Source organism: Peromyscus eremicus, chromosome 2, assembly GCF_949786415.1.
Source record: "Peromyscus eremicus chromosome 2, PerEre_H2_v1, whole genome shotgun sequence".
Classification (NCBI taxonomy): Eukaryota; Metazoa; Chordata; class Mammalia; order Rodentia; family Cricetidae; genus Peromyscus; species Peromyscus eremicus.
Genome location: NC_081417.1, coordinates 7206942 through 7230967, shown reverse-complemented (window position 1 = coordinate 7230967; position 24026 = coordinate 7206942). Strand labels below are relative to the sequence as shown.

Genomic DNA, 24026 nt, shown 5'->3' with positions numbered 1-24026 from the left:
TTTATTTGTGCTCTAACAAACAAAGCTTGGCTGAGGATCAAAGGAAAAAGCCAGCCACTATATTAAACATAGAGGTAGCACATGCCTTTAATCCTAGCATTCAGGAGGCAGAGATTCATCTGGATCTCTGTGAGTTAAAGACCACACTGGAAACAGAGCCAGGCCTAGTGGCACATGCCTTTAATCCCAGCACTAGTTAACCACAGAGATCTGTACAGACAGACAGGAAGCGATAGAGCTGGGTGGAAAGAGGAAGTGAGGTAGCTGGGTGGAAAAAGGAAGTAAGATGACAGGGCACAGAAAGGTATAGAGGCGTGAGTATACAGGAAGTAGCTCTCTCTTGGGCTGAGGATTTCCTAGCGGTAAGAACTTGTGGCTGACTTTTTCTATCCCTCTGATCTTTCAGCTTTCACTCTGATATCTGGTTCTGGATTTTTTTTTTTAAATTAATAAGACCATTTAGCAATTCATGTTACATATACAGAAATAGGAAAAGGTAAAAGCCCAGAGGCAAAAGGTAGATGGGTTAATTTAAGAAAAGCTGACAAAGCCAGGTAGTGGTGGCACATGCCTTTAATCCCAGCACTTGGAAGGCAGAACCAGGCAGATCTCTGTGAATTCAAGGACAGCCTGGTCTACAGAACGAGATCCAGGACAGGCACCAAAACTACACAGAGAAACCCTGTCTAAAAAAAACAAAACAACCCCCCCTCCAAAAAAAAAAAAAAAAACCCAAAAAAGAAAAGCAAGAAACAAGCCAAGGTAAGGCTAAACATTTACAAGAAAGAATACTCCTCCATGTGTGACTTATTTGAGAGCTGGGTGGTGGGCCCCACAAAAGAGCAAAAACAACAACACTGCCTGGGCTTCCCTCAAAGGACTCTGACTCAGGATATGTAAACCAAATAAACCCTTTCCTCCTCTACTTGTTTTTGGTTATGTTGTTTCATCAAGGCAATAGTAACTATCACTAAAGACACTAAGCTAGTATAACTAATAGTAAAAGGAAAGAAGGGCCATAATAAATATAGTTGTTTCAGAAGGACAAATGTGAAGCAATTCAACAAAATGATACTAAGTAAAAATGTTTACCTGCAATGTTCCATCAAATATTTTCATCTTTGTTTATAAAAAATTTGACCATTAAAAAAATACAAACGGCCATCCATGAAAATGTTAGTTTTCATATTTATTAGTGCCAACTACTATAAATATATTTTATTAATGTTCCATCAAAAAGCCCCAAATCATTACAAAAAACAATTATCAAAAAGAAAATGTGCACTTCATCAATTTCAGGAAGAACATACCACCGTCAGCCAGGGACAGAGTGGAAGCAGAGATCAAGGTCCACATAGATTAAAAAGTGAGGAACAATCATGATGCAGATCACAGCCATTAGCTCATTCACACTAACATGCCTTCTCTCCACTTAAAAATGTTTAAAATGAATCCGAAGGCATAAACGATACAAAAGTGAGAACAATGGAAACATAAATAAAAAAATGTACTTACCACACCCAGAGGCGAGGGGAAGGGAATTTATCCTTACCTCCTGTTTCTGCTTGGGGAGAGTTAGCTGTCTCTTCAGTTACACAGCCTTGCTTCTTGGGAGCAGTTGTTCCGGAACCTCCTTGCCTCTTTTCTGCTTCAAGTTCACTGGCTGAAGAGATGGTCTGGCATGTGTCAGGTTCCGGATCTCTGGTCTCCATCAGGTCACCAGCTTTCTCCAAGGGCATGTCTTGCTCCTCAGAGTCACTGCTTGTGCAAGTATCTTGCATTTTGTTGTGACAAAATGACTCCTGTGATGTCTCCTCATCTACTGGTTTATTAACCCATTTTAGGAATTTTTCCACCTAAAATTTTAAGATACCATAACAAACATCAACTAACTGTAAAGAACACAGAATCTTTTCACTTTTTATCATTTGTGACTTGATTAACAAGCCATCGTAAGTATTAGCTCAGAGAAGTACAATGCAAGCTATAAGTAATTTTGGGCTATTTGGAATTCAGGAGAGCATCCAATAACCTTATTAAGATTCCTCTAAAAGAAAGAAAGTAACAGGTTAAGAACTCTAAGAATAGAGCTATGCTATGAAATTATCATCACAAATATACCTACTCAGCTACTCACTAATTTTTACATTTTTAAGAGCTTTCTGCAATGGTCAAGCTACAAACCATGTTAAATGTTACACAGTATCAACAGAATGCCAACTTGTCTTAAAACCAGAGGACCAGGAAAAATGGGTGAGGATGAGATGCTCAGCAGTTAAGACAACATGCCACTCTTGCAGAGGACCTGGATTCTGTTCCTAGGACCCACACAGTTCCACAATGTTCCTAACTGCAGTCCCAGGGGATCTGATGCCAGGCACACACACACACACACACACACACACACACACACACACACGCAAAATACTCATACACATAAATAAATCTTGAAACAAAACCAAACCAAAGTCAGAGCTATCTAAGAAAGAATAAGTAAGAACAGCAGAGCTGGTAAGATTAAGTCATAATAAAATAGGTTTATTTGATAAAATGTTAAGGCATCCCAAGGATGGAAGATGTAGTTCTTCCCATTTGCCGTACAGTGAACCTTCTGCATATTAAGTCTTTATGATGGTAAGAATGAGTAAATTCCAGAGAGTGGTAGACAAACGATAAACAAAACCTCACACATACACTGAGGGAAAGTGCCACCTATCTACAACCAATCAGAAAACTAAGGACACAGCAACTCTTTCTAGACTCATCTACAGGTCAATGTATGAGAATCATTATTCTCAACACATTATAAAAAGTCTTAAAAGACTGACATGAGGCAGTCTATTTCAGATGTAAGAAAGAGCCATTAAAATATTCATTAAAATATTACCAGCACTGACCAATCTGAAATATAACAGTAATAATAATAATAATAATAATAATAATAATAATATAAAAGAAACTACCTATGTATTTGTAGCATGCTTTGCTAAAATGAAGTCAGAAAGTGTAATATACCCCGAGGGTACTACAAAGTCCTTCAGATGCCTGAGATTGTACTCCCCATCCTTTAAGCAGGCCGGTGTCAACATCAAAGACAAGAAGGCTCTGCTCATCAGAAACATCTCCTCCCCAGAAGGAAAACTTAGCAGATCACATGATGCTCTGGTTTGTTTCCTATTTCTTGATAGCAAAGCCAAGAGGAGTCTTGAAACTTCAGGTTACAGTGTGAATCAATAAAGTGGGCTTGTATGTCACATTCTTGGGTCAAGGCTACTACGTCAAAGTGTGAACAATCTTTGGATGAGCTCAGATCAGAATCTGGACTACTGGGATCCTACTTTGTGTGAAACAGGTAAGAAACTTCCCCTTGTCCTTGTCTGTACTTCATGGGCAAAACATCTACCTGGTTTACCTTCTTAGATGCTTTAATGATGTAGTTTCAAATACCCTTTCTTCCTATTACCTCAATTTCCTTCCCAACCCCAAATTTAGTTTACATAATATATACCTTCATAAAACTAGTGAAAAATAATTTGAGGTACCCCTCAATCTTCAAGGGTAGAGCTTCCCATTTGATCCAACTTCAGGGAGCCAAGTTACAAACCATGACTGCGTCTCAACTGAAGGCAAGCGGGCACGCACCTTACTCCGTACTTTACTCTTCTTGAGAAGGGGTTTTCCCGACTCTTCGGTGAACAGGATGTGCTTGTTCTTCACAGTCATTCGCTTGCGCATATCCAGGTACTGTGACTTGTATTTCACATTCTTCTCTAGATACCTGACCCGTCGATGACTGAAATTTGGAATTCCACCATACCTGGATCAGACCAAAAGAAGTGACTCACATGTTAAGTTTTAGAAAAAATTTCCCATATAGAAAAAAAGAAAAAGAAAAAAAGCGCGTGCGCACACATGCGCGCGCGCGCGCACACACACACACACACACACACACACACACACACACACACACAAACCAAAACCAAACCAAACCAAACCAAAACAAAACTTAGGAAACCCAAAATAATGATTTTTACCAGTTTTTCCTAGTTATTGCCACCATTTTAATGTTAATAAATTTTGAAAGTGATGAGACCACATACTAACTGCAGAGAGTTTCTGTCTAGTTTTGATGATAATTTAAAAACAAATGTGAAACACTTAATGATGAAACTAGCAAGGCTATGTTTTTCCTGTTTGAGATAGGGTTATATGATGTAGCCCAGGTTTGTCTTGAATGCTGGGATTATAAGTATACACTATCACAACTAAAATACATTTCTAATGTAGATTACAAAGTAGAAACTGTGTAGCAGACTGCAATAAACAGGAATAGAAAAAACAAAACAATAATGTATTTCCTTTTTAGGGAAATTTTCCTCAGAGTGATGACAAAGGCCTTGAAATATATTTGAACATATTCCAATTAATGTGAAGAACAGTCACTGAATGCTTTGTCTAGAGCAAATCTGATTAAATCATCCAGTTTTTATGTCTGCCACAAAGTTTTATGTGTCAAGCCCCACAAAATTTCAAGTCATGTTGTCTTCACAAAATTTCAAGTCATGTTGTCTTCATATATATATATACACACACATAGTATGTACATACATATATAAAATAATCTTTATCTTTAAGTAGAATTCTATTTCTAATTAGAAAAGACAAAAGTTAAATCCCAAGCAATAAACAAAGAGCTAAACAACAGTTTAAATAAAATCACTGCTGACACCAATGTACATAGCTTTTATATACACTGTTAAACTCTATCCTCTTTACTCTCAAGTGACTATACAAACTACTACTGTCTTTAGGTACCTAAGCAGGTGACTATAAGTAATTTACAGGATTTTAATTATAAGCATGTACTTTTAACTAATCTCGTGTTAATTTATATATTAATCATGAAGCCACTCTCATTTTCTTTCCCTGTTGAATTTATGATGCACAGGTTATTTACATTTCCTAACACATAGGTAACTAGGACATTAAGTCTGAACCTTTAGAAACATAAAAACTCAAAAAATAGGATAAAATGACTTAAACAGTACATATTGAGGCTGTTTTATCCACTCAGTTCAGTCTTGCTGTCATGAGATGAAATCACATTTATTCTTAGATAATTACCTTCTCAGCTTCTACACACAAATGTTCATAACAGCATTTGTTCATGTGTAATAGCATAACGCCTTCAACAACCCAAAGGCCTTTTAAAAAGGAAAATGGTTGAACCAATTTTGGTATCTCCACACAATGTATTTATTGACTTTGCCATTAAGGAGAGAACAATGGAATGCATGCATAACAGACATCATGCTTAGATTTTAGGAAATAACCAGGATACTGTTATTGAGGATGGAGAATTAAATATAATACATTCACTGAAAGGATTAGGTAAATGCTGTGTGTGCCAAAAAGAAAGGGAAATCATGGCATACTGCTGTGAAAAGCAAGCTTCGAATTATGCATCCTATATTAAGTAATCTATGTACCTACTGTGAAACATTTGAATTTTCATGTTTGCTACATAGTATGCTTCCTAGTCTTTAGAAGCACAAATGAGTAGTGCTATGAGATGCTGGGTGGGAACCATAATTAGAAGTTCTAAGATCTGAGCATAAACCCTTTGTGAAATGTGATCACAGGACGAAATGTCTGTGACTTGGAGCTGCTTATCTGTGAAACAGACTGGAATAACATTTGGCTGCTACTCAGTGCAACTGAGTTAATACAGTGAATATATCAAATATATAATACGATTTCTACTGTTTAATCTTCTAAAAGAAATTGGTGTTTTAATTGTATTATTTGAAAAATGGTATCAAATATAGCTCTCATATATTATCTACATGAATACCAAAGAGCTCTAAGGTGGCTGAAGTTATTAGGATTTCTAGAAGGCGATAGCCCTTACTTTTGTCCTGAGCCATGCTTGAATCCTAGAAGTAAACCATTATCATCAACTTCTGAATTTGGGTTTTCATCGATGTCCAATTCATGGCTAAAAAAACAAAAATAAAAACAAAAACAGGAATAAGCCTTGCCTTTCAGAGTGAACAGTATCACACAAACCTAGGAAATCTTGGAGAAAAAGTACTTTAATCAAGGTTTTTTTTGATAAATTAACGCAGCAGTATTTGAAACATACTAACAAGCATTCATACCCTTTTCTATGTATATGTGTATATGAACACAGTGCCTAAGGAGACAGAACAAAGGCCTCAGGTCATCTCAACTGTTGTGAGGGGTTTGATACTTAAGGTGCTTGGAACCTAACTCAGGTCCTCTGGAAAAACAGCAAGTGCTCTTAACTACGGAGCATCTCCCCAACCACCATCTTAAAGTCCTTAAGTATTCTACTTCTATTCCTGAAGATGGTGTAAATGCATATCTCTCTATTTTCTTTTGGAAAAACCCCAGTAAAAGCTGAAGCCTGAGATTAATTTTCTGTAGTGATTTTTCTAGGTCTCCCTAGAAAGAAATTTTTGTGAAGTATCAATCAGACCAAAAAAATTTTATAGAAGAAATGTTACTAAGAATAAGGACAGGGGCTCAGAGGTTAAGAGCACTTACAGCTCTTTCAGAAGACCAGTGTTGGTTCCCTACTCACACTGAGGATTACAACCACCTGTGACTCCACTGCCAAGGGATTTGATACCCTCTTTTGGCCTCCCTGGTTACCTCACATACTACCTTCTGAACATACACATACAGGGAACCAGAAAGCAGTCTTTAAGAAAAGCCGTGATGCAGGCGATAAGTAGCTTAGGAGAATCTACCACTTAGGTCTATGATGGTAAATCTTCATTGTCAACTTTATTAGACTTGGAACATTTAGAAAGCATACTTCTGCCTATGTCTATGAGGGGTTTCCTCGAGGTTTAACAGGGGAGGGAAGAGCCACCCCAAATGGGGTCCCAGACAGAATAAAAAAGAACTAGTCCTGGGGCTGGAGAGATGGCTCAGAGGTTAAGAGCACTGGCTGTACTTCCAGAGGTCCTGAGTTCTATTCCCAGCAGCCACATGATGGTTCACAACCATCTGTAGTGAAATATGGTGCCCTCTTCCAGCCTGCAGGGATGCAAGCGTAACACTGCATACATAATAAATAAATAAATATTAAAAAAAAAAAACTAGTGTTTATCTCTCTTTGCTTCCTGATGCAATGTCATCAGCTGCCTCATGTACCAACAGTCAAAACCTTGAGCTGCTTCCAGCGACACGCCTTCCCTACTGTAATGGGACTAAACTCTCAAACTGTGAGTCCAAATAAGCCTTTCTTTCCTCATGCTGTTTTTGTCACAGAACTGACAAGTGCCTTAAACAGGCACCTTTAGAAACCCTGACTTTATGACCCATAGCATTAAGCAGAATACAGCAAGAAACAACTCTTACCAAGTTTGTTTTCCCAAGTAACCCAAACTCACTAAATATTTGCCTCTAGGAACTTGTACCAAATAGTGGGACAATTAATAAGCAAGTTTACTATGTAAGGTAACACAGCAGTAGTAGTGGCATGCTTTTTTGAACTAAGCTACTCAGACTTCAGAGTTTGCACATCATTTTTCCAGATGCTATCTGGAAGGAAAGGTCTTACGTGGAACACCACAAAGACAAGAAATATCTCCACCTAATGCTCCAATTCTGAAGCAATCTATCCTTTCCTTATTATCTACAGTGTCAGCACTTGGACACATTAGACTTTACATTATGTACTTCACTGATAGCTACTGTCACATACCGTACGAAAGCTCCAGTCAACCTAATGTTCTCACGAAAATTGCCATCAGTCTCATTTTATGGATGAGGAACTAAGAAATTTATTTAGAGTTACGAGTGACAGAATTAGAATATGACTGTGTCTAAAAGCCTTACTAATGGATCCCTCTTTTGCTTATAGTACAGTGTTGCCAGGCTAGGTCATGTGTAACTCACCTTCTCTTAACTTTGCTGGGCTTATGCTCAGGTGGATCATCGTCACTCTCATTTCCATCAGCCCTGTCAGGGTATGCTTGACCTTTGCTTGTATTTGTTCCTGAAGACTCCTTCAACTCTAAGGAGAGATTACAATATATTTTCCTTGAGGTCTGGCAACTTTTCTATTATTTTCAAGGCACAATTATAGCTATGCCTGTACGATTTAAGGTTTCATGATCTAACTACATAGTCACGTGTTGTAATGTTTTGTTCAACGATGGCTCTCTGTATTCGAACATTCAATGGTGGTCTCATGCGATCTTCTCACAACTTAACCATTTTAATTTCATTGTCCTCTGATGTATGCACAGCAGTGAAATCACCTGATAATAAACCTCTCAGAAATTCATCTAAATGAAACACAACTGTGCTTTAAAAAGCAAACTAAAACTAGTTTGTGCATATTTATACAAAGTATCCCACTGTAAGGGTACAGCCTTACCTTTCTGCTAACTGTTGGTAGGTACTCTTTTTTTCCCCCTAAACCAGTTAATCTGTGTGGGGTGGGACAAGGAGGAAGCATGCATGACCTGAGTGTTGAGGTCACAGGATAATCTGTGAGAGTAGGTCCTCTCTTCTACTACGTAGGTTCTGGAGATCAAACTCAGGTTGTCTGGCATGCCTTTACCCACTGGGCCATCTCACTGACCTGGCAGGCACATTTCTTAAGGTGAACAGAAGGGATATGTTGAAACATCTTCCAAGATTGAAAGTCTTGTGACCTCAGTTTCTTCAAAACACAGAATTGTTCTTGGAATGGGTTTCAATGCTCCTCCGAGGTGTAGCCAATAGGTGTTTATTTCAGATTATTCTTTAGAACTGGTTATTATCTGTTATGTGCCTCTATGGAAAAACATGTTTTTGCTACATGCTGCTTGTCCTTGTGATTGTGTACTTTACTCAAGTGACTCTATTAAAGCTGGCTATAGCATGAGATTTTAGTCCCTCTCATTTATCATCTCTATTCTCCCAGGTCCTACCACCTCTAGGGCTAGAGGGATAGACTGAAGAGTACCAGTGACAGAAAGCAGAAATTTCATGTGCACAGATTTTATGTTTCGTTCTTAATGGAAAAATGAGAGTATGTTATAACCTCAAATCCTCACCGATCCTGAGAGATGACACAAAGGAGCAAATTAAAACCAATCAACATATATTTTATAACGAAGGAGCAGGAAACAGAAGGCAGTGACTAGGAAGTTTTACTGTTTGGAAAAGGAAAAAAGTAGAACCAGGGAAGGGGATAAAAAGGGCAACATAAGGCAGAAACACAGCCTAATCATTGACCAATATGTAAGTAAAGAAGCTGTGATGGTCAGTGTTCACTGTCAACTTGACAGATCTGGAATCACCGTGCTGACAAGCTTCCAAGGACACTTGGGGCGTTTTCTTGACAAGGTTATCTGAATGAGAGAATACCCTAAAGGGCTGGGTGGCACCATTCTCTAGACTTGGGTAAAAACATGAGCTGAGTATGAGCATGCACCGTTCTTTTCTTCTTGACTGCCGCTGAAGTATGACCAGCTGCTTCAAGATCTTGCTGCCTTAAATTCCTTGTCATGATGGTCCAAATCCTCAATTGTGAGAGAACATAAACGCTTCCTTCCTTAAGGGTTTTGTCAGCAACAGGAAAGAAACCAAAATGGATGCATTGGGAGTATACAGAGGAATATCTGAAACTTAATATCAAATGTCAGATAAGAAAGGATGAATATCAGAACAGAAAGGAACGAGAATGCAATAACGCAGAGAAGAGAAATAGAAAAGTCACAGAACTCTGCAAATTTCCAACTGGAGCCAGAATTGGTTCACACCTGCAAAAATCTTAAGACTGGAGAGGCTGAGGCAGGAGGATCATGACAAAGACAGGTTGGTTATGAAGTCATGCCTTAATATAACCTCAAATTTCTAAATTAGAAGATCAACAATCTAAGATAAGCAAAGTCAATCAAATTGTTAAATCAAAGTTCTAAACATTCCTTCAATGCCCCCACAAGTTCATGAGTTTGAACACCTGGTGGTACTTTGGGAGGTTGTGGAACTCTTTAAGGGTTGGGGAAAAGCAGTAGTGAGTGGGCTAAGGGAGGAAGGTCTGCTTCTGGATCAGCCCAGATCTGAGCAAGCAGTCTCAAGTTCCTGCTACCACAGCTGACAGCCATTCTGTGGCCGTGCCTTCCCAGGCAAGGTGAACTGTGCCCTCAAACCATGAGCGAAAATAAACAGTCTCTCAAGTTGTTTCTTGTCAGGATCTGGTCACAACCACCACGAAATTAATGAATATAATGAGAATACTGAAATCCTTTCACTTACCAGAAGTACCAGGACTCTTGGTATCCTTTATAGAGCAGGATGCCTTATCCTGAATCAATTCCACATGACTCTGGGTACTTGTCTGTCAAATGCTTATTTCCTAGTCGCAAGTTTATCGTAATTTAGAAGTCCCAAGATATTTTCATGTTTGCCTTTACTGGCAACAGAAGTACAGGAGGAAACGAGAATTTTTAAGGATACAATGCAAATCTTATTAAAATAGATGGACAATTAATTGTGATATAAAATTAAGATGGGATACATACTTCCATTGTGTATTAATGTGTCAAGAGACTGATAACCATTACCTGACAGAATAAGTCTGGATACTCCTACCTTGAGCTGGCTGGTCTGTGCTTCTGTTCCCAGATACGTTACTTTCCTTGGGTGTTCCATTACCAGGGTCACTTCTTCCAGAGGCAGGACACTCTTTGCCACTGCCACTCTCACTCATCTGCTTGTCACAGTATACAGAGGACTCTAACTGGCTCTGCTCTACTTCCTCCGAACTCAGAATTATGTTATTAATTCCAGTAAGTATTTCATTCTGATCTTTATCATTTGAACCAGAGCTTTCATCATCAACTGTGTTAGGTGAAGACGAACGAGACAGTACATCTACTTTCATGCTGCTCCCCTCCTTTTTGTCAACCTCGGTTTGAGATGCATACGCATCTACATCACAGTTCTGTGAGGCAGCGAAAGTCCAACCCTGAGCTTCCCAATACCGAAACTGTTCCAGATAATACCAATAAAGCTGACTATAATGTTGCTCCCATTCTTCCTTTGTATCAGGAAGGTTCCAAGGCTCAGAAGACAGTGTCTGATCTGGATGTTTTTCCTGCCAGCTTTGCCACAGCAGCCCTTCTCCATATTCATTCCAATACTTTTCCCAATTCTCTGTGACCTCTAGCTTTGGATTTTCAACAGGAAGGTTTTCTGTTTCAGTATCTGTTTTGCTTGGAAATTCACATGTTCCGTTATTTTCGCAGTGTTCAACTGATGGATCATCTGAAACTACAACATCATCTTCTTCACAGTCATTTCTCCAAGATTCTCGTACCATTTCATCTAAGTACTTCTTTTGGTGTTTTCTTCTCTTTTGCTTTCCTTTAGCTTTATTTCTAGTATTCATAGACACCTATGTCAGATAAATGATAACAAGTCTGAGTCTATTCAAAGACTAACATAACCAAAACCACACCCAAACTCCCACTGTGGGTCTTTAATACACAAACAAGTGACTTTTACGGATTATTCAAATTACACATGGACATATCCCAACATGTAGTTTAGTTATAATATATGAATAAAGTGTTCTAACCATGAATGTATTTGATTATAAATAAAACACTTGATAGGATTTTTTGAAAAACAAGAAACAGAAATAGTAAGAGTAGATTAATACCTCAAAACTCTCATGTGCAGACACTCTTCCAAATTGAATTGGCAATCCCATACTTCTCATGAGTTTGGCCTCAGAATCAAGTTCACTTTCATCTGGGCTCGCATCTTTGCTGTGTGACTCTGCGGTGCCATCATCTTCCTCCTCTTCTGTAGCTTGGTCTCCTACAGACAGCATCTGTTAGCGTCATTGTAGGGAAAATGGAAAAGCAGCCCTTCTTATCCCCATTTAAGAATCTGAGATCCAGAACCTGTACATGACTTGCCCACACTTGTATTAATGCTATTATTATATATTTAATAAGAGAAATCAAAAGAACTGGTGGTAATATGTACTAATAAAAAAAAAAAAAACCAATAAAATTTGAGGCCAGCTGGTCCATACATGCCAAGTTCCAGGGTATAGGCAGGGTATATGAGACTGCCTCAAAAAACACCACCACCACCACCACCACCACCACCACCACCACCACCCACACCCACAACCAGACTTTCCACCCCACAGTTAAAAAAAAATACTCCAACTTCAGAATTCAGGCAACAGAAATAAACACTGATAAAGGAGAAATCTCACATATGAAATTCTACCAAAGACTTCTTCAATGAGGAAAAAAGATACCCATCTAAAAAGTGAAAGGCACTTCATTCACTATTTCATTTAATGAAATTAGGAGTGCTCAGGTGAGCACAGGATGGGGAAGATGAATCTACTAATTTTGTGGTCCTTTCATGCTCATGGTAACACATCTTCTCAGGTTCAGTAATAGCCTAGTGCTTATAGAATCCTTATTTGTATAGCACAGTAAGAAACCTTGCCTTGTCCTATCTTTGAGAAAGTTAATTTCAAAGGCAACTATGGGAGATTATATTGGGGTTGTCTTTGCCTTTTTTTTTTTAAAAGATTTATTTATTTATTATGTATACAGAAGAGGGCACCAGATCTCATTACAGATGGTTGTGAGCCACCATGTGGGTGCTGGGAATTGAACTCAGGACCTCTGGAAGAGCAGTCGGTGCTCTTAACCTCTAAACCATTTCTCCAGCCCTGTCTTTGCCTTTTAACTCCATGCTGCAGTTCTGTTCATTTTGAGAAATGTTGGAAAGATAAACAGACTAGGGAAGTCTGAGAGAGTAAAAAGTGAAGTCATAATACAAACCCAATTCTGTTTACTTGGGAAGATAACTCAGATGGGGTTGCAATGTCTTATTACTTCAGGAAAAGGTTGGAGATGGTCACTTAGGATTCATCCTAATTCTACCTTTACTGTAAAAATCTGACAGAGGACTTCATGTTTTTTATTTTCAAAACTTCAAATTCAGGCTGGAAAGATGGCTCAGTGGACTGGGTGCTCTTCTAGAGGGTCAGGGCTGGATTCCCAGCACCAAATTATAGCTCACAAACCACCTGTAATTACAGTTGCAAGGGACTGGTTTCCATGGGCACTGCATGCTTGGAGTGCACTTACACTTACACACACCCACACCCACACACACACACACACACACACACACACACAGGCAAAATACCAATATCATACAATTAAAAAAAAAAAAAAAGTCAAAAAGAAGTTTCAAATTCCAGGCTAACAGGAAAAGAAAAGATAGCTTTGATAGAGGTTCTAGAATGTGTGTGCAATGCATGTGTAAAGGGTCTATAATTACATGTTTACCCGCCATTCACCATTTTATGCCAGCAAGGAGAACACATTATCACAAGTGTGTATAAATACATACATACATACATACATACATACATACATATAAATTTTTACCAAAAAGGGCCATGTAGTCTTATTTACATTACCTCCATTATTGCCACTGCTTTTGACATAGTAGCCTTTTAAACCCAAGTTGTACAATTTTCGATCCCTGTGAAGCAAAATAAATAATCCATTGGAATAAGAACTATAAACCAGGCAAGAAGAAAGGTTTAACACTGTATAGATTAGCTAATAAAAGGTTAAGAAACAGAATAGCAACCTTTTTGTACATTTCTCTCACCTATATAGAGGTAACAATGTTTTTCATGGAGCTGTAAAAATTGATCATATAGCATTTCTTGACATATGATAACACTTATAACTACTAATCTTTAAAATTAAGTGGAATTTCTCCTGGATATTGGGGGTGTGTGTGTCTGACTTTTTTGTTATAGACAAGGTAATTAGGTATTCTCTAAGTTTTTGGTACATCTGAACATAATCCAATATGGAAAGGTTGAGCTTACCCACATATAAAGCTACATGCATAGTGTAATGTATTTATAACAGGGAGAATATCTATTGCCCAATTCTTACCGAACTTCTCTTTAGCATACCTACTTCTAAACTTTTTAATTATTATAACTGAAATTTCATTACTAAAATGAACCTACAGAACACTCAATAAAAGCATACTACACATTGTAGCTAAAACTACCTCCTCCTGCCTACTTTCTCTGATAGGGTCTCACCATGTAGCAAAGTCTGGCCTTGGACTTGAGGATCACCTCCCTTCAACTGCTAGGATTATAGGTATGAGCCTCCACTTCTGGTGAACTTATAACTAACTTCACAAAATAAAATTCTTGTGTAGTTGATCTATTTCATCTCCTCCTGGTAAAGGAATACGTTATAAAACAAAGTATATGGATACTCACAAAACCGTGTACAGGAAGGGGTTAAAGTGCAAATGTGCTTTGACAGTTTGACTACTATCCACCAGGAACACAGGCACTATGGGTAAGGGAATGAGTGGGAGCCACACATAGGCATTAGTGTCTTGTCTATAGGCACCCAAAGACATGGGACACTAAGAGGTGGAAAGAGGGTCAGTATAGTTACCACGTTTGTTACAATGAACAAATAAGGAAATGGACTGAGGAAGACAGAGCTAAGATTTGTCTTGTTAAAGGAGGTCATTTAAGACATAATGAATATAAGACATCACCTGGAAACCTGGAAGGCTATGGAGAACCCAAGGCATTGGTTCAGTATTATAAACTCATGGTGTTAAGTACACAGTAAGTACAGAAGTAGTTTAAAATGTTGAGTCTGTACATATATGCAAATATACACATTCCTACACATTCTATAGTTCATATGGATACTGCATAACTGTACTGAGAAGACACAGGAACAACAAATACAATGAACACACAACTTTCAGTTTTAAAGTTCTAAGATGATTAGCTTTAATTGTCAATCTGACATAATTTAGAATCCCTGGAAGGGCCCATTTTTTTTGTGTGTGGGGTTATCTTAATTGCATTAACTGATGTAGGAGACCTACCCACAGGGGGTGGCATCATTCCCTGGCACGTCTGAGCTTGGAGATTCTGAATTGTGAAAATGGACAGAACAGCATCATGTATGCATTCATACTGCCTTTTTCCTCTGACTTTGGCCTGAATGTGACCCGCTCCCTCAAGATCCTGCTTCTGAGACTTTCCCCTATGATGGATTGTAACCTGGAACTCAGAGCCAGCATAAATCCTATCTCCCTTAAGTTGCAAATATTTCAGTGCATTTTCATCACAGCAACAAAAAGAAACTTGAGGCAAGTACTATTTATTTATTATGTATACAATGTTCTGCCTGCATATATTCTGCATGCCAGATCTCATTATAGATGGTTATGAGCCACCATGTGGTCGCTGGGAATTGAACTCAGGACTTTCTGGAAGAGCTGCCAGTGCTCTTAATCTCTGAGCCATCTTTCCAGTCTGAGGCAAGTACTATTATCTACTAGAAGAACCAATTTGCCTTGGAGAAGTGAGTCTAGAAACTGGAAAGGTAAGTCTGGGTTATCTTGTGTCAAGGGTATGTGGGCAATAAGAGCCTCCTGAAAGGTCTCTCACTGGGAACATTAAAGATAGTGTGAAAAAAAAAAAAAAAGATAGTGTGAAAAGCATTATCAACAATGGCAATGAATTATAACTCTCAATAAACTAAATAATAAAGAGTCAAGAATCCATGTCAGGCTAGGTATAGTGGCATACACCTATAATCCCAGTACCCTGGAGGCTGAGGCAGGAAGATTACATAGGTTTGCAGTGAGGCTAGCCTGGAATACATAGTGAGAATCTGAGAAAAAGAATCTATACTAACATTAACAATATGAATACACAGAAACAGAAAGAAAAACACTCCTTACAAAATGCTGATAAATCACAACTTTCAGAAACAGCTGTTGGAGGTGTAAGGTGTTAATGAAGACTAAGGCCTGTAGGCTTGGTAAGATGTTATACTGGATTGTGTCTCCACAAAGTACTGATTCAGACAAGAGGAACTATTACTTTACAAAGAAACCCTGGCAGTCAGTAGAATCACACCTATGGTGTTGGGTCTATACAAAGTGCTTCTTTAAACAAGACTTGAGAATGACATCATGTAGCTAGCAATCCTGCTAAGGCATGTTCTAATAGTACTCCTGATGAAATGTCAGATGGACCCAGGTCAGGCCAGGTAATCCTACAGGATACAAGGAGACCACTTTTAATAGCCACTGAGGACATGAGAGTTGGTACACTGCTCCTTAACAAATTAGGGATTGTTCCTGTGCTCCCAATTGTAGACTGACACACACTGACTGACACACTCACACACACACACACAGAGTCAGAAAGGAAAGAGACACTGCTGGGAAAGGAGTTAAAAAAAAAAAAGGTAGTTTAATCCACTACAGTAGGTATGCAGGAAAATATCATTGTTTATGGGAAATAGAGAACTTAGTATTTAGAAACATCTACAGCTTGTTTTTTTGGTAAGACATGATAGTATGTGCTCACATACATAAATAAAACAAAGTAGATTGGGAGACAACAAGGAGCAAATGCAGTTTATTGAGTTGTTGGAGATTAGGTTTGTGTGTGTGTTCACATGTGGGTGCATGCATGTGTGTGGTTGTACACATAAGAGGCCAGAGATTAAACTCAGGCACTGTCTAGTATCTTTTACACACAGTCTCTTAGCAGCCTGGATCTCCCCAAGTACTCCAGAATGGAAAGCCAGTGAGCCCCAGGAACCTACGTGTCTCTGCCTTCCCAGTATAGGGATTACTATCCCTGTCCCATGTCCAGCCCTTCTCAGGTGGGTTCTGGGTATTGATCTCAGGTTTTACATGCAAGCACTTTACCAACTAAGCTAACTCCATAGCTCTTTGTTTTCTGCAAACTTTTCTTGTAAGTTTTAATACTTCAAAATGGATTACATAAAAAAATAATTAAAACATGCATTTTATAGCAAAACAACTTTACAACAGTAACTACCATTTCAGCATTTCCTATATTTTATTCTAAGCACGCAATTTTATATTCACAGAATAGAGATATTTTGTATTCTGATGAATGGCTTAAGTCTTTAAGACCAGTACAAACATTAAGGCTTCAAACCAATAATATCTAACTTATCTATCCTTGTGTATCTCAGACTCCTCCAAAATTAAACTGATGATACTCATATCACTGCCCCAAATAAAATAAATTCCTTATTCACCAGTGATCCCTATCACTCAAAAGTAGCAATACAAGAAATGAGTTACCTATGCCCCACTCTTCTCCTCTGTAGGCTCTGCTCTTACTTTATTCCTCTCAATCCAATCCCCGTAATTTCTCAATTTTTTTTCCGTTTTATCTCTTTTATATTGCCATTTCTAATTTTAAAAATTGCTTTGTGACATGGTCTTGCTATAAAGCCTATGCTGGCCTAGAATCTACTATCTTTCTTAATCCAAGCTATATTCTCTTTCCTGCACAAAGTTTGAGTGGTCCTTCTACAAACCACCATTCACACTACCTCAGGTAAATCTTGTAAAAATGTCAGTGTAATGGCTGGGGCAAACTGATATAAGCACTTCATTCTCCTGCTTAAAGTTTTCCTTCCTGTGGTTTTATTATTTTTGTTTAATTAGTGCTATAAAGTCACTAGTAAATTTTCTGCATTTTAATTCTTTCTTTTAAAAAGTTTTATTAGCATAATTATTATACACTGATGGATTTCAAGTATACCATTTACTTTCCCCATAGTTACCTCCCCCATTACCATCTCTTGCTCCCATCCCTGTCCTGCCAGCCACCTTCCTTTTCCCTAGCAGTCCCCAATCTGGATGCTACAGTGAGTGGCACAGCATAGTAGCTTGGTGCACATACTGTACTATGCACCAGATACTCCCCATTTTATTTCTCATGTCATGATATGCTATATATGCACACATATAAAATCCAGATTCCACATCTGAGAGAAAATGTGATTTGTCTTTCTTAGTTTAGCTTATTTTGCTTAAGATGATTATCCACAGTTCATTTGCTTTAGAATGACACAATTTCATTTTCTTTATGGATGACCAACACATCACTGTGTATACAGACCACAGTTTATTTACCCATTCATCTGTTAATGGATATCTAGACTGACTCCACAACTTGGTTACTGTGACTAGTGCTACCTACAACATACACAATAAGCAGTTATCTCCATAGTATGTGAACTTCAATTCCTTTGGGTCTATTACCAGAAGCAGTCTACCTATTTTGGGATAGTTTTATTTATTCATTTATTTTTGAGTAGCCTTCATACTGATTTTCATGTATGATTCCATCCAATAGTTCCATAAGGCTTTTCTCACCCAATCCTAGAAAGCATTTGCTAGGACTGTTGTTTGTTTTCTTAAGAACAATCATTCTAGAATGAAATGGAATCTGTAAGTAGTTTGGATTTTACGTTTCCCTAATGTCTAAGGATAATGAACATTTTTTCATGTATTTATTAATAATTTGTATTTAATCTTTTAAGAAGTGTCTGTTCAACTCACGTGTCTATTTATTGGTTGGGTTATTTTGTGCTTTTGACTTCTTTATAGTAGAATCATTAAGTTCTAGGTCTACTTTCTTTGAGATACTTCTTAGTATTCTATTGCTTTGAAGAGACACCATGACCAAGGCAACTCTTATAAAATGAAACATTAATTGGGGGCTTGCTTAGCCCATGATCATTATGGCAGAAAGCAGATGGGAATGTGGCTGGGGAGCTTTACATTTTGATTCTCAGGCAAAAGGTGGGGGTTGGGGGACAACACTCGATGACACACACATACCACAGACAGATGGACTGATTCTGACTGGGCATGGTGTGGGCTTCTGAAACCTCAAAGCCTACTCCCCCAGTGACACACACCTCCTAATGCTTCCCAAACAGTTCCAGTAATTGGATTCAAACATACAAGTCTATGGTGGCCATTCAAATCACAATACTACTGTCAAAATTAGGGTGGGCAGAGGAATGAAGAAATCGTTTCAAGGGCAAGAACCCTTGCTGTGCATGCCTATAACTCCAGTGTTGGGCAAGGGAGTTCACTGGCCAATGAGTCAGTCTGGCCAAAAAAGCAAGCTGTGGGTTTCAGTGACAGACCCTGTCTTAAAGGAATAAAGCAAAGAGGGATAGAAGAAAATATTAGGCATCTCCTCTGGCTTCCTCATGCACACATATGTGCATCCACTCACATACATGTACCACATATACCACACACACACACACACACACACAGAGGTCATGAGCCTGTGGGTATCACAAAGTGGTGGTTTGAATGCTAAATGCCCTCTATAGGCTCAGGTGTTTGAACACTGGTCCCCAGGTGGTGGCACCGTTTGGGAAAGCGGTGTGTTCTTGCTGGACAAAATGTATTACCTGGGGCAGGATTTAAGAGTTCATAGCCTTGCCCACTTCTAGACTGCATTCTTTCAGCTTTCTGCTCCAGCTATCTGCTGCTATGCCCCCCTGGCATGGACTCTTCCCCTGGAAAAGTAAGCCAAAATATGTTCTTGCTCAAGTTGCTTTTGGTCATGGTGCTATATTACAGCAACAATAAAGTAACTAATAGCTAACGTGAAAGACACAGGCAGGGAGGGCACTTTTGAGAAGCACAAACCTAAGTTCTCGGGGTGTGTCTCCTTTTGATTTGCATTCTTTCTAGTAACATTCATGCTTACCTTTGTGTTAAAAAAAATCTCCAATTCAGCTTCCTAAAGCTCTTTTTTGCTTTAAAGTTAAACATTCTGTCTTCATCTAAGTAGCTGTCTCTAAAAAGTACTCTGGGGGCTGCCCGTGACAACACAGAGTTGTTTCTGCACTTTCTGATCCACTAGGACTGACATAAACTTTCTCTACAGACAGAGGTTTCTTTGGAGAAATGGCCTTGGAAAAAGGTCTAAAAGAAACAAATGCGTAAGTGTGAATGAGAAAGCACTCCTAGTAACCTGTGCTTTGTGTAAAGCCTAGTGTGAGTAAAAGAAAGCCTACGAAGCTGAAGGAAATGGCTGAGAGATAGAGGAGACAGAGAGACAGTGAAGTAGGCAAGGGTACAAAACATACAGGATGATGTGGAAGCCTAGACTGCCCTTAATTTATAACTGTGGTCCAATTTTAGAATGACGTGAAATGAATATCTATTCAGTAGAAACCAAAGTTTAGATTCAGAATTTAAGCTATAGTTCAAATTTTAGATTTTTTGAGACTCAAGGCAAATCTCTTAACTGTACCCCAACCTCTTGCAAAATCAAGAACCAAACTACATACTTCCAAATTAAGAGTGGTACAGAAAGAAAAATGGGGGAACAGTGAGGAAATGCTGGACCAAAGAAAGACCAAATTTGGTAGCTCCATGTCCTGTGTCTGGAACTTTAATTTCAAAGGGAGCTTAGATGGCTGAACCGCACCCCCTCCCCTCCCCCCCTCAACAGACATCTCTCTTAGGCGACTTTCACACCTTGTATTAAGCTCTCCTTGGCATCTTCATTAACTTGGGGTCTCTACTCATGATTCATTTTCACAACTACAGGCAATGGCTTTTTAGGGCCTTCACTTCATGCAGTGATTCCAGCCATGTAACATGTTGCCTGGCTTCTCTCAGAGGCTCTCTGAAACCATTCAGGAAGAATTTCGGGACCCCTCTTGCACCTTTCATGACTCCAAAGCCACCACCACACAGAAAACTGCCACATTTGGCTGCCTGGCTGGAATGGACCCTGGGCCCTCAGATCACAACTGCAGCAGTTTCTGTGTGCAGCTGCTTTCTAGGAGCAGAAAACTTAAGCCCTTTTCTTTCACAAGCTGGAAGCTGGCTAGGGAAATCCATGGCACTCTTCTTTGTTCTAGCGCAGAGTAGGAGGCCTCTCCCTGACTGTGCTAACATCATTAACAGTTATAGCCTCTCTTCCAGCACATGCCTTGGCTGTAACATAAGCTTTCTAGTGCTCTTTTTTTCTCCAAACTGTACATTTTCTATTTCTTTTTGCCTCACTGCTCCTTTTCATTATGGACGTGGATAAGGGAAATCAGTATTAATCACACCAGACTCAATGTCATATACTCTTGAAGGTTTCTCTGCCAAAGAAATGAATCCAAATCTTTTAGCTTCAGGAAAGTACTCAGGACATAGGCAGAAAATAGCTAGATTTTTGCCAACACATCATAGGATTGGCTGAGTTAGTATTAAAATCTGTTTCCCTCTTGAACTGGGCCTATACAGTTTGCCTTACTCAACACTACTGCTAAGCTCTGTTTATAACACTCAATCTCTTTTCTAGTCCAAAATTTCAAAGTCTTCCACATTCCCCCCAAAACAAAACAAACTCAACATGGCCAGGTTCTTCACAGCAACAGCCCAATTTCTGATACCAACTTCTGTCCTAATTTCTGTTGCTATGATAAAACACCATGACCAAAAGCAACTTATGGAAGAGTTTATTTTGGCTTACGATTCCAGAGGGAGAGTCCATAATGGCAGGGGAGACATGGCAGCAGGCAACTGGAACAGGAAACTGATAGATCACATCTTCAACTGAAAACATGAAGCAGAGAGAATGCAAACTAGAAGTGACAATGTTATGAATGCTCAAAGCCTGCCCAAGTGATCTACTTCCTCCAGCAAGCATGCACCATTATCCCAAATAGTGCTACCAAATGGGGATCAAGGGTTCAAAGACCTGAGCCTATCTTTGGGGGTCATTTCTAATTTGAACACATCATCCACATGTTTCATGCTCTATCTCAGTGGGTCGCTAAGAAATTCATATAAGATTACAGAGCAGCTCCTGATGATAGATAGGATTATAGCTGATAATGGCCTAGGGTAGTGATTCGAGTTGGGTCAAATGAAAACATGGCTATTCACATTATGATTCATATCAGTAGCAAAATTGCAGTTATAAAGTAGCAATGAAAATAACTTTATGGTTGGGGGTTACCATAACATGTTGAACTATATTAAAGGGTCACAGCATTAGAAAGGTTGAGAACCACTGGTCTAGATGTTTTTACTGTAAATACAACTTCAGTTTTAGGTGCCATTCCTAGAAAATTTCAGGTTCACATTTTGGAACTAGTATGATCACAAATGTTTAAACATGGCTAATTGTTATTTTAGCATTCTCTTAAGAAAATTACGTACAGTAGGGTGTGGTGGTATACACCTTTAATCCTAGTGTTGGGAGGCAGAGCTCTGAGTTTGAGGCCAGCCTGATCCACACAGTGAGTTTCAGGATAGCCAGAGTCACTTGGTTAGACCATGCCTTAAACTTGTGGGGTTTATTCTCTCCTCCTACCATGTGGGTCCTCGGGATTGAATTCAGGATTGGTGGTAAAAACCTTTACTCACTGGGCTACCTCACTGCCCTACTACATTCTTGTTCAAAACATTTCTTTCTTTCTTTTTTTTTTTTAACTTTTTGAGACAGGGTTTCTCTGTGTAGCTTTGCGCCTTTTCCTGGATCTCGCTCTGTAGACCAGGCTGGCCTCGAACTCACAAAGATCCACCTGCCTCTGCCTCCCGAGTGCTGGGATTAAAGGCGTGCGCCACCACCGCCCGGCTAACATTTCTAATAGAAGCAATATTGTGTTCACTCAGGCCATCAAATTCACAGCAAATTTTGTTAAGGATGCTGGTATTCTTGGCTAAGCTGACATGAGACTTCAAGAAGACTCTGAATGGAGGAATTCCCTTCCCTTCCCAAAGCCTCACAATTTTCACTATATCCTACCACTGATTCGTATCAAAGCAGCACCTACCAGTCTCATAACCATAATTAACTGAGTAATTGTGCAAACAACTATCTTAGTGCAATATAGATCTCTTTTGCTTATAAAGTAAATTCAGTGCGGCCCGGTTCTGTCTTAGATTCAGTTGTCTATCAGTACATCTAACAGGAGCACACATAAAAGCAAAACAAACAAAAACCTTCATTCAACTACAAAAAGGACAGTATTCTATATATTAAACCTAACACGGTGTTTTGTTTCCTTTGAGGGACTTCCGGATTTCTTCCCCAAGTACACAATGAAAAAGAGTACCCGCTAACTTAAATTCTTAAGCTATAAAATTCACCTCCACAAAGATCTACAAAGATCTGAATCTATCAAGAAGCACGTGACACTGCGGTAAACACACATTTTTCTAGGGACAAACAAACAACTTAGGTGGCTTAATTCATACCATTAACATAATAAAAAGAATGTCTAGGTTCGAATTTTCTTGTCAGTGCCTTTGCTACCAGTAGGTTCTTTCCATTCAATTTTTAACATGAAACAAACATTTCCCTACCACTGCTGTAAACAGTCTTAAGCCTTTCATCTCAAATAATTAGGAATACAAGATTCAATTATGTGAACTTTAGTTGGAAAAGATTTTACAGTTCGAAAAGAGAGCTCTATTTTGAACCTTACCTCATGCTATATCAATTAGTTTACACTTCACACCTCCATCTTACTGGTGTAGCTCAAGCTGGTCTCGAACTCCCTCCAGATCCTTCTGCCTGTGCTACTGAGGCGCTATGATTACAAGCCCGGGTCACCTCGTCCAACTAACTCAACTTTGAGACTGGCCCTTCATTTATAAACGCGAAATAACATATGCAAGCTACCATATTTTTAAAATCAAAATTAGAATTAATCTTTCCTTTAGTAACGGCAGTAGGAGACCATCCCGACACGCCTGAGGGGCTCCGAGTTTTCTCAGACACCACGCAGCCTAGAGGCAGGTCATCCGGCTTCCAGGAAAGCCTCATTCGACCTCGGCGACACCCACAGTCTCGAGCAAGGATAAAAAGGAGGAGGGCAGTCGCGACTTACTCCACAAATGCCCGGGAGCAGAGGCACAGGATCTTGTACTCCTCGTCGCGGTCTTCAATGAAGAGCAGCATTTCGGCCACGTGGTTCCACTTCTCGCAGCACATTTCGTTCTCGGGGGTCGCTCTCCTGTCCGCGGCGGGGTCGCTGCTCGCTTGCTGGAGACAGAAAGGACTCACGGTCCGGGCGGAGGAGCAGGAGCGCGCCCGGGGACGCTCGAGCCGGAGCCCGCCAGACGCGCCA

General features: G+C 39.3%; 1 protein-coding gene across 1 annotated transcript in view; it reads right to left on the bottom strand.

Annotated features, from left to right (window-relative positions):
- The window catches only part of Tgs1 (trimethylguanosine synthase 1), a 43395-nt gene extending 19373 nt beyond the window's left edge, over nt 1-24022 (bottom strand). The window contains exons 1-8 of the mRNA XM_059253820.1: nt 23787-24022; nt 13493-13557; nt 11693-11853; nt 10621-11425; nt 7933-8050; nt 5912-5998; nt 3643-3817; nt 1553-1856 (exon numbers count right to left, since the gene is read on the bottom strand). Coding sequence (XP_059109803.1) covers nt 1553-1856; nt 3643-3817; nt 5912-5998; nt 7933-8050; nt 10621-11425; nt 11693-11853; nt 13493-13557; nt 23787-23890 — 1819 coding nt within the window. The 5' untranslated portion in view covers nt 23891-24022. The remainder of the gene's footprint in view (nt 1-1552; nt 1857-3642; nt 3818-5911; nt 5999-7932; nt 8051-10620; nt 11426-11692; nt 11854-13492; nt 13558-23786) is intronic.
- Nucleotides 24023-24026: the final 4 nt, after the last annotated feature.